This window comes from Chiloscyllium punctatum, chromosome 15 (genome assembly GCF_047496795.1).
Source record: "Chiloscyllium punctatum isolate Juve2018m chromosome 15, sChiPun1.3, whole genome shotgun sequence".
Lineage (NCBI taxonomy): Eukaryota > Metazoa > Chordata > Chondrichthyes > Orectolobiformes > Hemiscylliidae > Chiloscyllium > Chiloscyllium punctatum.
This window is the reverse complement of record NC_092753.1, coordinates 65,270,494-65,287,407: the sequence shown is the minus strand read 5'-3', so window position 1 is coordinate 65,287,407 and position 16,914 is coordinate 65,270,494. Positions and strand designations below refer to the sequence as shown.

The 16,914-nt window shown below is 39.0% G+C and overlaps 1 protein-coding gene across 3 annotated transcripts in view; it reads right to left on the bottom strand.

The window, feature by feature from the left end:
- Positions 1–16,914, bottom strand: part of LOC140486341 (capZ-interacting protein) — a 73,399-nt gene that overhangs the window by 17,262 nt on the left and 39,223 nt on the right. The window contains exons 2-3 of one of the 3 annotated variants that reach the window (XM_072585341.1): positions 14,847–14,910; positions 3,333–3,440 (exon numbers count right to left, since the gene is read on the bottom strand). In XM_072585341.1, coding sequence (XP_072441442.1) covers positions 3,333–3,440; positions 14,847–14,849 — 111 coding nt within the window. In that variant the 5' untranslated portion in view covers positions 14,850–14,910. Of the gene's footprint in view, positions 1–3,332; positions 3,441–14,846; positions 14,911–16,914 lie in introns of those variants that run through there. The other 2 variants (XM_072585340.1, XM_072585342.1) reach the window with 2 other exon arrangements.

Sequence of the window (16,914 nt, the reverse complement as noted above, 5' to 3'; positions counted from 1 at the left end):
CTAAAACTCAGCCAGCTATTTGGAAAAGCCCAGCTGGTTCACTAATATAAAGAATCCAGTCCACACTACCTGATGCGAAAAAATTATTAAGGATGGATAACACATTGTATTGCCTTGCCAGTGATATCAAAATCTAAAAAAAAACAGTTCTAATAAAGATACAGGTAGATTAAACATTGTGTGAACAAATAGAATAGCCATTTTCTTCACAAGTTCTCAAAAGAACAAGGAGATAAATTGTTCACTTATTTTTAGTGGCGTTGGTTTAAAAGGGGATTATTAATTGAGACTACACAAGGAACTTCCTGCACTTGTCAGATAGTGCCATGGAATATTTACCGTTCACCCAGACAAGCCTCAGTTTAACAATCATCTAAAGAATGGTACTTCTTCAGCACTTCCTCAGCATTGCATTCAAACACTTACCTAGAATGACACATTTGAGTCCTTAAGTAGGACTTGAACCCACAACCCGCTGAGTCAACAGAGAATGCCACAAATCGAGTGACACTAATGAGAGAGATGCAGAACTTTGAACATTTAGAAACAGGAAATTAACTGAACTTGTCTTCCTTGCAATGCTTCAGGCAGCATTGGCTTGCCTTTAGGGAAAAAAAAAGCATCCTCGAGACACAACTTCACACATAGTAAGTGATACTATGTGCTGTATAATGAAGTATTAAACTCTTTTCAGTTCTTCCAAAATACAGCAAAAACAAAGTGCTGGAGAAGCTCAGCAGGTCTGGCGGCATCTGTGGAGCAAGATACAGTTAAAGTTTGAGTCTGGTAACACTGTTCTTCAGTATAGCTTCTTCATCATTCACAAACATAATCAATAACACATCACTTTAGAATTGGTGGCACTACCCCATGTCTATCTTCCAGCATGGAACTGACTGACTTTCTCCAGTGACTTGACGTCTCTGCTAACAATTCAATTTCAAGATACTTGATTCCTACTTTCATAATAAACACTTCCACACCTCTGAATACTCTTTAAATGCGAAGCCAATGCAAGATTTGCATACTGCTCTCACATCTCCAGGTGCTTCTCAGGTCCTCTTTAAATATTACTGCCTTGTTACAATCCATACCATCAAAACAAAGCAGTCACCCTATTTACTTCCCTCAACCTTCCTTCTTCATACAATCTCCAGGATTTTAACATCCAAGCTTACCTCCACCTTACAATTGTGTTCTAATTTATCTCAACCTCATTTTCACTCTGTTTAACTTCAGGGTATACAGTCAAATAGCGCAGAAACAAATACTTTGGTCCAACTCATCCATGCCAACCAGACCTTCCAATCTGACCAAGTCGCTTTTGTTAGCATTTGGCCCATATCACTCTAAACTCTTCCTTTTCACATACCCATCTAGATGTCTTTTAATTGTAATTGTACCCATCTTCACCACTTCCGCTGGAAGCTCTTTCTAGACACACATCACCTCTGCATGAAGCAGTTATCCTTCAGGACCTTTTTAAATTTTTCACTTCTTACCTTAAACCTATGCTCTCTTGAATGGGACTTCCACACCCTAGGAAAAAGATCTGTTCATACACCTTATGATTTTATAAAACTTCTAAAAGGTTCATCCCTGTGTCTCCAATGCTCCAAAGAAAAAAAAAGTCCCAGCTTATTGCGCCTCTCTGTAGCCCAAACCCTTCAGTCCCAGCATTACCCTCTAAAATCTTCTGTACCCTCTCAGGTTTAACAATATCCTTCCTATAGCAGTGTGACCAGAATGTAGTATTCCAGAAGTGACCTCACCAATGTCCTGTAGAGCCAGAACATGACATCTCAACTCCTATACTCAATATTATGACCAATGAAGGCAAGCATGCTATATGCCTTTTGCACCACCCTGCCTACCTGTAACTCTTCTTTCAAAGAACTATGCACCTGCACTTCAACGTCTCTTTGTTCAGAAACACTCCTCAGGACCTTACCATTAAGTGCATAAGTTCTGCTCTGGTTTGCCTTACCAATATTCAACACCTCACATTTATTTAAATTAAAACGCCATCTGCCACTCCTCAACTCATTGGCTCATCTGATCAAGTCCTATTGTACTCCGAGATAATCTTCTTCACTACATCACCTATTTTGGCATCATCTGCAAACTTACTAACCCATACCTCCTATATTCACAACCAAATCACTTATATATGCAACAAAATGTAGTGGACCCAGTAATGATCCTTATGGCACACCACTGGTCACAGGCCTCAAGTCCGAAAAACACCTCTCCACCACAACCTTAGGTGGTCTCCTATCTTCAAGCCAATTTTGAACAGGTCTAGACTACAGGTGACTGCAGACCCACATGACTTACAATGACCCTTAACACCCCACTGAGCAATGAAAGATGGGCCATAAAGAATTAAGAAAATTCCAGACAAACTTACAGCACAGACAGAGGCCACTCAGCCCATCATTGCTACACCAGCTGATAAATGATTCCCATATTCCCACTATTGGTATGTAGCATTAAAGATTTCAGCAGTATACAAGCTTATCCAAGTACTTTTTGAACGTTGTGAATTTTTGCCTAACTAGCGTTTTATATAGTTCTAGCATAACTCCCAGCTCTTATACACAATGTCACAATTAATCAAAGGCAAGTATCCAAGCTTTAAGTGCATCATAGCTACCTGTTCAGTCACATTCAGAGGTCTGTGCAGATGCACAGTTCCTCTGCTTCTCAGTATCCTACCATTTATAGCATATTCTCTTGCTCTGTTGACCTTCAAATAATAAATCAAATTAGAAGAAAGGTAACAAAGATTGACAGAAATAAGAGAAATCAGAGAGGCTGATGCAACAACAGGTAATGGGGAAAAAAAATAGAATATTGCTATATGTGGTGAATCTAGTATTGCAAGGGATGAAAGGGAAGTGCAATAAGGGAAAATCCAAAAGAGAGAGAATATAGTAAAAAGGAGAGAGAAAAATCGCAAAAGTTCTCAGCTGCTAAAATACCAAAATGTTAAAAACCACTTGAACTGCAATGGAATTATAAATGACCTGTATGGATGTGTGATTTAGAACTGACTAATTATTTATCTTATTTTTAAAAGATATACATTTCCTAAGAAGAGTGAAATGTCATATACTATTATATAATAATAAGGACAAATGAAGTACGTGTGTGTAAAATGTGAACGTTTTTAATCCATTTGTGAAAATAGAATAAGGAATCTCAAACTTTTTTTGCTATAGTTTTGTTATTAATGATGGAACCATTATTATTATTGCCGAATGTTCAATATACTTGCAATAAAGTAACTTGCAGCAAACATTAATTTCATAAAATAAATAAATGCTTACCTCATTCTTTTCTAAGGTATTGTTTGTTCCTTGTTTAAATTTTGATGCTAATGCAGCCACTGACATAGGCTTTTCTTCCATGGTTGGCACTGCATCTCCTGAACTCTCCTAAAATGAAAGACAGGCAGAAATAAAATTGAGTGACCTCACTTACTGATGACAACTTCTGGTCAAATTAGAAGGCAGTATATAATCACATGCAGTTAAAAGCATACAGCACCTTGGTTATTGTGTTCTTTACATAATGTCAAATAAGCGCGATACATCGCGCCCAATAATGTTCCTTAACAGCAGTCCCTCTACATCATTCCAATCCATTCTTCGGCGTTAGTCTGTCAAATATACGTCACTTAAGGTCCCTTACATTGAGAAGTATAAAGCATTCATTCAATTACCTGGTTCAGACCTAAATTTGGGTTTAGGCTATTGGATTTGATTATCATAAGATTTTAAAATAAAATTTGGTCTCAAGATATAGGTGCTACCAGCATCAGTGACATTTATTGTGCCCCTCTGGTCACGCACATTCAGTTGTTATGGGCCTCTCTCTTAGACCACTACAATCCAAGTGATTTGAAAAAATCTGAGGAAGCATTAACCATATTATAAAAGCAAAGTACTACAGGTGCTGGAGATCTGAAATAAGAATGAAGTGCTAGAGATATCTGGGCATCTCTCTCTGGAGAGAGATATAGAGTTAATGTTTCTAATCCAATTTGACTCTTGTTTGGAACTGAAGGATATTCCTTACGGTGTCAACTAAAACTATTCATAAACAGGAAATAATTCAGATTAATCACTCAATGCTAAAATGGCTGATAACATGGCTGCCAGAACTTGCACTCACAGGACCAGTGATGTCATTTGGTCACAACAGCTTTCACTGCTGATGTCGCCATGTTCCAAGCACAGTGATGTCAGCACCAGTGTATACATAGACTACCCCACCTTTAAGACTTTAAAAAGTGACTTCTCTTGCACTCTCCCTAACCTCCTATAACTTCAGTCCAGGCAGGGGAGGGAGGAGAAAATAGCTTCAGAAAGAAGTTGAGCCTCAATTAGCCAAAATTACTGTATAGACTCACATAAAGCAGGTTGTTTTATACTGTTACAATGCATTAGCAATGAGAGTGGTACTTTCTACTGACAGACTGCCATCAGTACAGAAAGATGGTCTGCCTGCCACACAATTGAGCAATATCATGTCTGACTTTCAGTGACAGTGTAATAGCAGGAATACGGGCTGACTGTCCCAACTGATCTTCAGCATCTGCAGTCCTCACTTTCTTCTGACTGTCCCAACTGTTCATTGCTCAAGTCTAACAGCAGTTTCTTTAGTTGTCCATGATACATGGTGCATAGACTAAAAAAACAAACCATGGCTGTTAAACCCAAAACAAAATGTTATTCTGTGATTGGTTAGCATTTGTTGAATAATACCGAGTGTACTATTGCTACACTAGGGACTAATTGAAGACGAAGAGTGAAATTTATTACTTTGGTTTTAGTTTTACATTGTATAGAAAAGTGAAATACTTTCAAACAAGAGAACCTACCTTTTTTTAAAAAATCAAATAGAATATGCTTAAGCCATACACACATTTTGAAATACCCTAGAACTTGGGGAAGATATTGTTCTCTTTCATTTTCTCCATGGCAATGCCTCGTCTAGAATTAACTTGCCAACTAATCAGCAGGCATTTCTCCTATCATATAAATGCTGTGATCATGTGCCATTTGGCATTCTTGCATTTGTCCTGATGCAAGTTGTAATGTTTCAGCATGGTCTTCCTTTTCGGTAATATTGCTAGCTATGTTCCATCTCTTGCTTATTGCTCATTAACCCAAAATGTTCTTAATCACTGCAATCCTCCAGTTGGTAATGCTCCCATGGTAAGATTTATATCCAAGATTTTGGCTCTCATTACTAGTGACCTCCACATGCACCCCACCCTCCCCCCAGATGTTGATGGCCAAGAATTTTGGTTAATAGTAATACTTTAAAAACCAGAGGAAGGTGTGATTTTTCTTGATAGAGACAGCCATTATTTGACAATAGATGGTATGAATCAAAGTCAATCTAAGTCTGATTATCGTCCATATTCTGCTATACACTCTCACAACCTTTTCTTTATTAGAAGAATCGTGCATGGAACTGAACAGTATAAGATCAGTAATCTGCCCTTCTCTACCATGACAAAGCAGCAAAAAAAAAGAGAGTGAGGCCAAGCACACCTCCCTAAGGAATTTCTGCAGTAATATCCAGCAACTTTAATCACTATACTTCGCCAATCATAACTTTCTTTGTGACTGCTCAGGAAAACCTTTGAGCCACTGTTTAGTAATCCCTCGTGCCCTATTCAGTTGACACTAACCTGATACAAAAACAATTATCCTTTCCCTTTCATGTAGCACTCCGTCATAATATCAAGGCTGAATTAAGGTGAGAACAAAGACTGCAGCTGAGGGATTTTCTCTGAACCCATGCTGTAGTATATGCCAATCCGAGAGTAAATTATGGACAAATGTTTGCTGATGGTATAACTACCTACGGCTCTTCACACACGTGTAGCACAGTGGTAACACGCTTGCCTCTGTAGCAGGAGGCCCAAATCAAGTCCCACCTACTGCAGGAGGTAATAACATCCTTGAACAGGATTATTCATAGAGGGAGACAAATTAGCCAGGTTAAATTTGCTCATTAGATTAGCAATTTTTATTTCAACATTTGAATTAGAAGGAGGCGGCCATTCAGCCTGCTGAAGCCTGTTCATATGGTCATGGCAGATTTTCTTGCATTTGGAATTCTATATTTGCATCCACCTCCTAATAACCATTGATTCTCTTGCCCAACAAGAATCTCTCTCTACCATACAAAGCATTAATGATCTCACCTTTGCTGCCTTGAGGGAGTGTGTTCCAAAATTTAAGCCTTCTACAAAAAAATACATAAAGAGATAGCATAGGGGGAGCTAATTTGCAAAAGTGGGAAAATGTGCACGTATAGATTTGTACCAGAAACATGTTGGTGGGCATCAGATAAGAAGTGCTGCTCCACCTGCACACAAGGGAAAAGTACACTAATTCCCAGTGACAGTCTTCACCTTTGCTATCACAACATATGGAAGAAAATGTCTGAAAAACCTCAGTGCAACTATGGTCATCATTGCCCAGAATTTTCACTTGACATCTTGATAACACAAGAGATATCTTAATCTGTAAGTGGACTAGACGATGAAACAGTAGTTGTTGATTTCACGCAGTTTGCTTACAATTTATTTTCTTTGACAGCCAACATGTAACTCTAGTTACACCCTCACCTGATGCATCCTGTTCACACCCCTATCTAAATCTATTTCTGTCTTCATGTGTTGGGTATATATAAACTGATTCTGTTTTAAATATATATCCAGCTGTCATATACTGCTGGGAGTTTTAGGTTCACACAACTTGCTGATAAGATGCTCAGCCAGTAAAGGCAGTCTGCTCGCATGGCTGGATTATCTTTTCAATTCATGGGCAGTAGCACTAGAGCTATTTTTAAATGACCCCTATTAAACTGACTTTTAAACATAGCCATCTGTATTGCTTCTCACAATAATCTTTGAAGTTCAAACGGAAAACAATGACAGGAAGCCCAGCCTTTATGATGAGAAATTGTAAAAATGCCATCAACAGCATTAAGGCAAGAGCACTTAACTGCTTCACATCTTATAGTCAGACTGCTATGCTTTTTGTACATGTGCAAATACAAAAGTGCACATTTCAGAATACAAAACAATGCCATTTTAGGAAAGTTTAACAGTAAAAAATGATATAATTGTATCATTTCTTCAATCCTCTAAGCCTTTAACATAACAAGCAGTCTTCAACCAACAGACAAACTAAGTAAAATAAGTTAAAATGCAGGAGTTATTTTGGATATAGACAACGTTAAAAACATGGTATGTCACCAAACATTCAGTTCCATTGAATTCAAAAGTGTGAATACCGTACGTTATGTACATAGAGTTAGATTATGGGCTAGGTCTTAAAACATAGCCTCGTGGAGTTGTCAGACAACCAATGCCATGGTTCTCCAATTAGCAGAAGATGGAATACTGCTTTTTCAAAAAAAAAGAGCATTTACGCAAGAAAGGTTGGTGAGACTTATTGACCACTATAACAAAAGTGCAATGTGAATGAACAATTTTTTTTCTGTTCAACAGGTAATAGCCACACAAACAATAGGTGTTCATGGTACAGGAGGAATAGGAACACATCAACCAATTTATTAGTTTGCCTGCCTTTAACATGTCATTGATCTGCAGTCCAATGATTAGGTCCAGATGCGAGATTCAAGTCCCTGAAGAATTGTGCATGTTTCAATTAGATCACCTCTCCATCTTCTAAACTACAATGAGTACAAGCACAACCTACTGCTTCCAAAAAAAAAAAACCCTGTATTCCCAGGACAAACCGAGAAACTTCTCCAGATATCCTCCAACGCCAGTATATCTTTCCTTAGGAGACCAACACTGTTCACAGTATTCTAAGTGTGGACTACACTCCCCCTCAACTTTTTTTTTTAAAAAAAGACTGCATGAACTTTAGGGTCCAGACTGCACTGATCAGTCGGATATGCAAAGGGCTGCATAGGTCAAAGGAAATGTTGGGTATGGCCTTACTCGCACTTTATATAGTTTAACAAAACCTCCCTATTTTAATTCTCCAATCCCTTTGAAACAAGAGCCAACAATTCTATTTGTCTTCCCGGTACCTGCTGAACTTGTATCCTAGATTTATGATTGCTGCAGATGGACCTTCCCCCTCCACCCCCCCCACCCTCGCCCCCCCAACGCCAACGCCCTTATGCTGCAACTTACTGCAGTCTTTCTCCATTTGAGTAACAGTAAGCTCTTCTGTTCTCCCTGAAGCGCATAACCTCACATTTTCTCACACTGTGCTCTGTGAAAAGTTTTTGTTCACTCACTGTCACTGTCTATATCTGTCTGTAGACTCCACGTCATTCTCACAATTTGTCTTCCTACCTCTTTTTGTAGATAGTATATTCACTTTCCTCATCCAAGGCATTAATATATATATAGTAAATAATTGTGGACCCAGAACAGATTCCTGTGGTACTCCACTAGTCACAGGATGCCATCCCGAAAATGCTCACCTTATCCCCATCTGTGAATTTTAGGAGTTAGCTAATCCTCTATCCATGCTAATATACCGTCCCCAACACAATGGACTCTTATGTTAAGTAGCCATGCATAGTACCTTATTAAATGCCATTTGGAAATCGAAATATATTACATCTATTGATCCTTCTTTATCCTCCTTCAAGAACTGTAAATGTGCCTGGCATGATTTCCCTTATTAAAGCCACCTTGGCTATGTTTGAATTGATTATGCATTTTCAGTGCTCTGCTAAGGGGCCTATTCCACGTTGCTCTCTATCTTTTCATAGATAGAATAAACTTTTACTACCTGTTTGATAATATATGTTATTGAATTGAATTGAATTTATTGTCACGTGTACCAAAGCACAGTGAAAAGCTTGGTCTTGCAAGCAATGCAGGAAGATCACAGAGTTAAGTAGCATAGATAAGTAAATAATAGGTAAACAGCAGCAAAAACAAAAACACAGGTACAGGCGAATGTTAAGAGTTGGTGAGTCCATTCAGTATTCTGACAACAGTAGAATAGAAACTGTTTCAAAACCAAAGGGTGCATGTGTTCAGGCTTCTGTACACTCTCCCTGACGGTAGAGGTTGTAGAAAAACCATTTCCAGAGTGGGATGGATCTTTGAGAATGCTGGTGACCTTTCCTTGACAGCTGGCCTGGTAGATGGATTCTATAAATGGGAGGTTAGCCTTTTTGTCTGGGCAGAGTTCACCACTCTCTGTAACCGTGTCCAATCTTGAATGGGACAGTTCCCATACCAGGTAGTGATACAACCAGGCAGAATGTTAGTTTACCTTCAAAGTGGTTTTCAAATCTAGTTATTAAATTTGTCAAATTTTGTTGGTTTCTAACATTTTCCAATTCTCTTGCTGTCTAATCTTTTTCTCATAAGTTTTTTTTCTTTCAATTTGATGTTGTTATCCTTAACTTCCTTGATTAACCATGTTTGGTTTAGTCCCCTATCCTTTGGATATATGGTTGTGAATCATAAGCTATTTTCTTAAACATCTGCTACTTTTTCCTTAACTGTCTTTTCTGCTAAATTTATTACATAGTCCACACCAGCTAACTCTGCCCTCATGCTTTGTTAATTTCTCTTATTTGTTTAGTTCAGTTGCTTCTTACCCAGGTTTCTCACAAACTGAATGCTGAGTTCTAGATATTAGACTCACTGTTTCCTAGCAAATCTGTAACTCTCAGATCATGTATTAAACCTGCCTCATTGCACACTATCAGATCCAAAAAAAGCCTGATTCCTACTTAAGGAATCGTAAGGGATTCAATGGGTCTAAACCGCAGTAGGTTTCCTGAAGCCTCCTGTACCTTCCATAGTGAGGAAAAGTCACATGCTTCAACTTTTGAGTTTTGTTCACCCCTTTGAATTTCATCTACTATGGTGATTCTTGCTTTTTAACTATTCTACAATTTTCTTAAGATCTCTTATTAGCCTCAATGTTGTAAAGTCTTTTTTTTGGACCATAAGACTGAAAAAAAAGGCATAAAATATTGATTTAAACCAAAGAAATTGGAGGAGGAGATATTACATTTTTAAATACAACTTACTGAAACACATTTGATTTGCATGTACAATGTTGCCTTATTCAAGCAGTGGGGGAAGGATGTTACAAACCTCAGATGACGTACACGCTTCAGGGTAGTTTTACCCAGGGACAGCCCTTTGATTGGTTTTTCAATTGACCAGCCGTTGAAGATTCAAGAGAGCGCAGCATTCTAACAACCACATGATTGGCTTCTAGACAATTGCTACACATTGGTAGGTGGTGGACAGCAGAGCAGAAACATCAAACCTCCAAATAGAAAGCAACTCACTCTCTTTCTGCCTTCCTCCTGGGAGGAGAAATAACAAAATCTGATAGCCATTCTCTCTCTCTACTTTGATCTAAATTGCTCTCTCTGTAAATTTCTTTATTGAAAGGAAAAGAGCTACCTTTGCAGCCATTGAAAAGGTGAATCCTCCAACAAGTGAGCACAAGACTGAGAATCAGGGTATCCACAACCTCACATCAATAGGAAAAATTCAGTAGAAAGGAATTCAGTAGAAGTCTGTGATCCAAACGGAGGTCAAAATTGTGCTTCTTTGACTTTTCTTCCCCACATCCATAGAAAACCTGTGTCTGTTTGTATGTGTATGAGAATGTTTAAAAAGTGTTTTAGTTATGCAGATGTAAGTTAGCAATTTATAGTCCTTTCTTGCAGTTCATTAAAAACAATTGGATTACAACAAATGGTATTTCCTGGTTTAAAAAACCTCACTTGACCTGAATTAGACAATTAGGCAAAACTGGGCATTTCACTGGTTTAACCAAATTTTCACATTCCTGACAATTAAGACCATAAGATCATAAGACCACAAGACATAGGAGTGGAAGGCAGGCCATTCGGCCCATCAAGTCCACTCCGCCATTCAATCATGGCTGATGGGCATTTCAACTCCACTTACCCGCATTCTCCCGTAGCCCTTAATTCCTAGAGACAACAAGAATCTCTGCCTTGAAGACATTTAGCGCCCCAGCCTCCACTGCACTCTGCGGCAATGAATTCCACAGGCCCACCACACTCTGGCTGAAGAAATGTCTCCGCATTTCTGTTCTGAATTGACCCCCTCTAATTTTAAGGTTGCGTCCACGGGTCCTAGTCTCCTCACCTAATGGAAACAATTTCCTAGCGTCCACCCTTTCCAAGCCATGTATTATCTTGTACGTCTCTATTAAGTCTCCCCTTAATCTTCTAAACTCCAATGAATACAATCCCAGGATCCTCAGCCATTCCTCATATGTTAGACCAACCATTCCAGGGATCAGTGTGAATCTCCGCTGGACACGTTCCAGTGCCAGTATGTCCTTCCTGAGGTGTGGGGACCAAAACTGGACACAGTACTCCAAATGGGGCCTAACCAGAGCTTTATAAAGTCTCAGTAGCACAACGGTGCTTTTATATTCCAACCCTCTTTTGAGATAAGTGACAACATTTCTTAATCACGGTTTCTTAATCACGGACTCAACCTGCATGTTGACCTTTAGAGAATCCTCGTCTAGCACTCCCAGATCCCTTTGTACTTTGGCTTTACGAATTTTCTCACCGTTTAGAAAGTAGTCTATGCTTTTATTCTTTTTGCCAAAGTGCAAGACCTCGAATTTGTTTACATTGAATTCCATCAGCCATTTCCTGGACCACTCTCCCAAACGGTCTAGATCCTTCTGTAGCCTCCCCATTTCCTCAGTACTACCTGCCTGTCTACCTAACTTTGTATCATCTGCAAACTTCGCTAGAATGCCCCCAGTCCCTTCATCTAGATCATTAATATATAATGCGAACAGCTGTGACCCAAACACTGAACCCTGCGGGACACTGCTGGTCACCGGCTGCCATTCCGAAAAAGAACCTTTTATCCCAACTCTCTGCCTGCTGTCAGACAGCCAATCCTCAATCTATACCAGTAGCTCACCTCGAACACCATGGGCCCTCACCTTGCTCAGCAGCATGTGGCACCTTATCAAAGGCCTTTTGGAAGTCTAGATAGACCACATCCACTGGTTTTTCCTGGTCTAACCTACTTGTCATCTCTTCAAAAGATTTCCAACAGGTTTGTAAGGCACGACCTCCCCTTACTAAATCCATGGTGACTTGTTCTAATCAGACTCTGCTCTTCCAAGAATTTAGAAACCTCATCCTTAATGATGGATTCTAGAATTTTACCAACAACCAAGGTTAGGCTAATTGGCCTATAATTTTCCATCTTTTGTCTTGATCCTTTCTTGAACAATGGGGTTACAACAGCGATCTTCCAATCATCCGGAACTTTCCCTGACTCCAGTGACTCTTGAAAGATCTCAACCAATGCCTCCGCTATTTCCTCAGCCACCTCCCTCAGAACTCTAGGACGTAGCCCATCGGGTCTAGGAGATTTATCAATTTTAAGACCTTTTAGCTTTTCTAGCACTTTCTCTTTTGTAATGGCAACCATACTCAACTCAGCCCCCTGACTCCCTTTAATTGTTGGGATATTACTCATGTCTTCCACTGTGAAAACTGACGCAAAGTACTTGTTAAGTTCTCCTGCTATTTCCTTATCTCCCATCACTAGGCTTTCAGCATCAGTTTGAAGTGGCCCAATGTCTACTTTTGCCTGTCGTTTGTTTCTTATGTATTGAAAGAAACTTTTACTATCATTTCTAATATTACTGGCGAGCCTGCCTTCATATTTGACCCTCTCCTTTCTTATTACTCTCTTTGTTATCCTCTGTTTTTGTAGCCTTCCCAATCTTCTGATTTCCCACTGCTCTGGCCACTTTTATCATAGAAATAACGAGGCTTGATTTCCAGCATGCTACCGCAACGAGTTATGATGTTGTCTACTACAATGAAGGAAAAGTGAGTGAAATAATGTGTCACATCTAATGCAAACGTATAACCAGAATATATTTCCAATGTAAATATTTTATGAAAACTAAAATAAATTCAGAAGAGACAGCAGAGGAAGTTAATTTGAAAATCTGTCAATGTTTTAATACCCTGTCATGTCACACTGACAGAATCAATAGTGTTTTCTTCAAAAAAAAAGGGGAAGCCATTGGTTTCCATAACAATCTCATGCACAATAACTTTTTTTTACATGTTTCTGCGTTTGCATTAAGAGTCCTGAGGAGGCTGCAAGCGATCAATTATTTATCGTGACAATGTAATTCTAAATGTATAAAACATGGCCAAAAAATACAGCATTGATAAAAAGTTTTTAAACACAAATGCTGGTCTAAGAATTGAGTCCATTGAAAGTCACAACAATCAAACCCATAACATGAAAATACAAAAAACACCCAGGAGAAAATTCTGATGTCAGTTTCCTGTCTTGTCGGACTTTGAACAGAATGATTCAGTTTCTATTTCTCGTTTTGTACTTTAAGTTTTAGTGGGAAATGTATTCATTTTACATTTTAAAAAAATGAGGTAAATGAAATTTATTTCCCACGTGTGGGAATGTCTACTATATAAAAGAGAAGCTCAAGTATAGATAAAAAGGGAGGTTTTAGATAGATAAAAGGAAATGTTTTAGTTTGGAAATCATAGATATTATAAAAGAAACAATAAGGTACAAGCATATCTGACATTGTTTAGATTTTATAAATTTTCCAAATCATCCTTGTTTTTCTAAACAAAAATAACCACATCTCTATTTCCCAACCTTTTACCTATATAGGCTCAGATGTACAAGCACAGAAACAGATCCTTCGGTCCACCTCATTCATGCCGACCAAATATCCTAACCTAATGTAGTCCCATATCCCTCTAAATCCTTCCTATTCACATACCCATCCAGATGCCTTTTAAAATGTTGTAATTGTACCAGCCATCACCACTTCCTCTGGCAGCTCATTTCATACATGCACCACCCTCTGCGTGAAAAAGTTGCCCCTTAGGTCTCTTAAATTTTTCCCCTCACCCTAAATCTATGCCTCCTAGTTCTGGACTCCCCCATCCCAGGGAAAAGACCTTGTCTATTTACCCTATTCATGCCCATCCTGAATTTGTAGATCTCTATAAAAGGTTACCCCTCAGCCTCCAACACTCCAGCGAAAACACCCCAAGCCTATTCAGCCTCTCCCTATGGCTCAAATCATCCAAATTGGCAACATCCTTGTAAATCTTTTCTGAACCCTTTCAAGTTTCACAACATCCTTCCAATAGGAGGGAGACCAGAATTGCACGCAATATTCCAAAAGTGACTCAAACCAATGTTGTAGAGCTGCAACATGACCTCCCACTCCTATACTCAATGCTTTGACCAATAAAAGAAAGCATACCAAATGCCTTCTTCACCACCTTATCTACCCAAGGCTCCACTTTCAAGGAACAATGAGCCTACATTCCAAGGTCTCTGTTCAGCCACACTCCCCAGGGCTTTACCATTAAGTGTACAAGTCCTGCCCTGATTTGCTTTTCCAAAATGCAGCACCTCACATTTATCTAAATTAAATTCCATTTGCCAATCCTTGGTCATTTGGCCCACCTGATCAAGATCCCATTGTAACCTGGAGGTTTCCTTCTTAGCTGTTCACTACACCTCCAATTTTGGTGTCATCTGCAAACTTACTAACTATACCTCCTATGTTCACAACAAAGTCATTTATGTAAATGACGAAAAGCAGTGGACACAGCACCGTTCCTTGTGGCACACCACTGGTCACAGGCCTCCAGTCTGAAAAGCAACCATCCACCACCCTCTGTCTTCAACGTTTGAGTCAGTTGTATATCCAAATAGCTAGTTCTCCCTGTATTCCATGTGATCTTACCTTGCTAGCCAGTCTATTAAACCACATACATACCATGCTTTCTGCTTTCTCCAATCAAAAAAAGGTAGAAATGTTGGTCCATGTACTTTTAAACATTCTGAAATTATTAATAGACAAGTATCAGGAGGCTGGTTGATGCAACCTCAAATAGACCAAATGTTTGCAAAAATCGGTCTCTCAATAAATGCAATTTCTTCCAGTAACCAAGTACAATGAATAATTACTTAAAAAGTATTACTAAACTACTTCTCAGGGATCATTGCTCCGTATAGTGTTAAGACCATATTTTAATTTTCCATATCGGAGTGCTGACTTAAACAAAAAGAGGACAGTTTTAAAACCAAGCACTGTGCAAAGAATTGCTGCACTTCTAAAACCCACTTACTGAAACTCATTGTATGTGGCAATGACATTGCTGCTTTGTTCTAGGAGTAGGTGGAAGTTGTTCTTTGACATCATAGCACGATAGTGCATGTGCAGAGTGAGGGGTGGCTGGCAACAAGTAGCTGATTGACAACTGCTTATCATAGCACAAACTAAATATGACAATACTGATTAGTTCCTGAGCAGCTGGAGTATGGACTTCTGAAGGCACAGGTTTGTGTCTCTCCTTGTTCAGTAAGACCTAAAGAAAGCAAATTACTTTTTTCCACCAGTTGCTGGAAGCAACTTTAACCCAGTAAGTAAAAGTTTTTTTTAGTTAGTGTGCCAAACAACCTGTGCCTCCTGTGAAAGAACCTGGAGACAGGAGATTGAAGAACTCCAAGTTATGGCAAGCAAGAGGAACATCTCAAATGAACCTATGGACTGATAGATTGCACAGTGCTGTCGCAAGATTTTCTCTCCACTTTTAAAACCAAGGTTTTTTTTCTTGTTTGTCTGGATGTTTGAAGGGGTTATAAAATGGATTAGAGTTTTAACTAGTACAATCATATGCTGAGTGTTCATACCTATTTACTTGTGCTTAGGAAACACTCAAGAAGCTTGATATCATCCACAACAAAGCAGCCCATTTGATTGTGGATGTATTGCTAGTCAGTCACTCCACTGCTGATGCTCAGCAGCAGCAATGTATACCATCTACAAGATATGCAGCAGAAATTCACTGAAGATCCTTACACAACATCTTCCAAACCCAAGATCACTATCATCTAGAAGGACAAGAGATGTATGAAAAAAAACACTACCTGCAAATTATCCTCCAACCCATACACCATCCTGACTTGGATATATATAATCATTCTTTCAGTATTGCTGGATTAAAATCCTGGAATTAATGCCCTAACAGCATTATGGGTCTACCTAGAGCACATGGACTGCAGCAGTTCTAAGAGGTATCTCTGAACCATTTTTTTTCAGGGCAATTAGAGATGGGAATAAATGCTGGCCCAGCCACTAATGCTCATATTCAATGACTGAATTAAAAAGTAATTAACAAATTATAGTTCTTATTACGTACAGGAAGCTGATCAGTATTTCTGTTAATTTGATTCCAACAGACAGGAAAAATTGGGGATGGAGTGCTTTGACCAAATCATTAACTTTCACAGTGACCCTGGGAATGATGGACATGAGAGTCAGTACATTGTCCCCAAGTAGGTCACAGCAATATTGGTACCCATAATGCACCTCAAGGCCCATTCTACTTTCATCAACAGCCTCCATTAAAGACAATGCTCCACGTGCAGCTAAGTCTTCATTTACAATCTCTCAGCTCTGGGCTACTATTAAGACTTAGATGCAAGTATTTTATTTCCCACTAAAAAGTTGATAAATACATAACTTTCCCTCCGTCGTAAGATTAGAAGTGAGAATGTTCACTGATTATTACACAAATGTTCAGCATCATTTACTATTCCTCAGATACTGAATCAGTTTGTGTTCAAATGCAATGAGATTTGGACAATATCCAGGATTGGGCTGACAAGTGGCCAGTAAAATTTGTGCCACACAAATGTCAGACAATGACCATCTCCAATATCTAATCATGAGACCTTGATATTCAATGAATCACCTACTATCAACATCCTGGGGGTTATCATTGACCAGAAACTCAACTGGATTTGCCATATATGTACAGTGGCTACAACAGCAGGTCAGA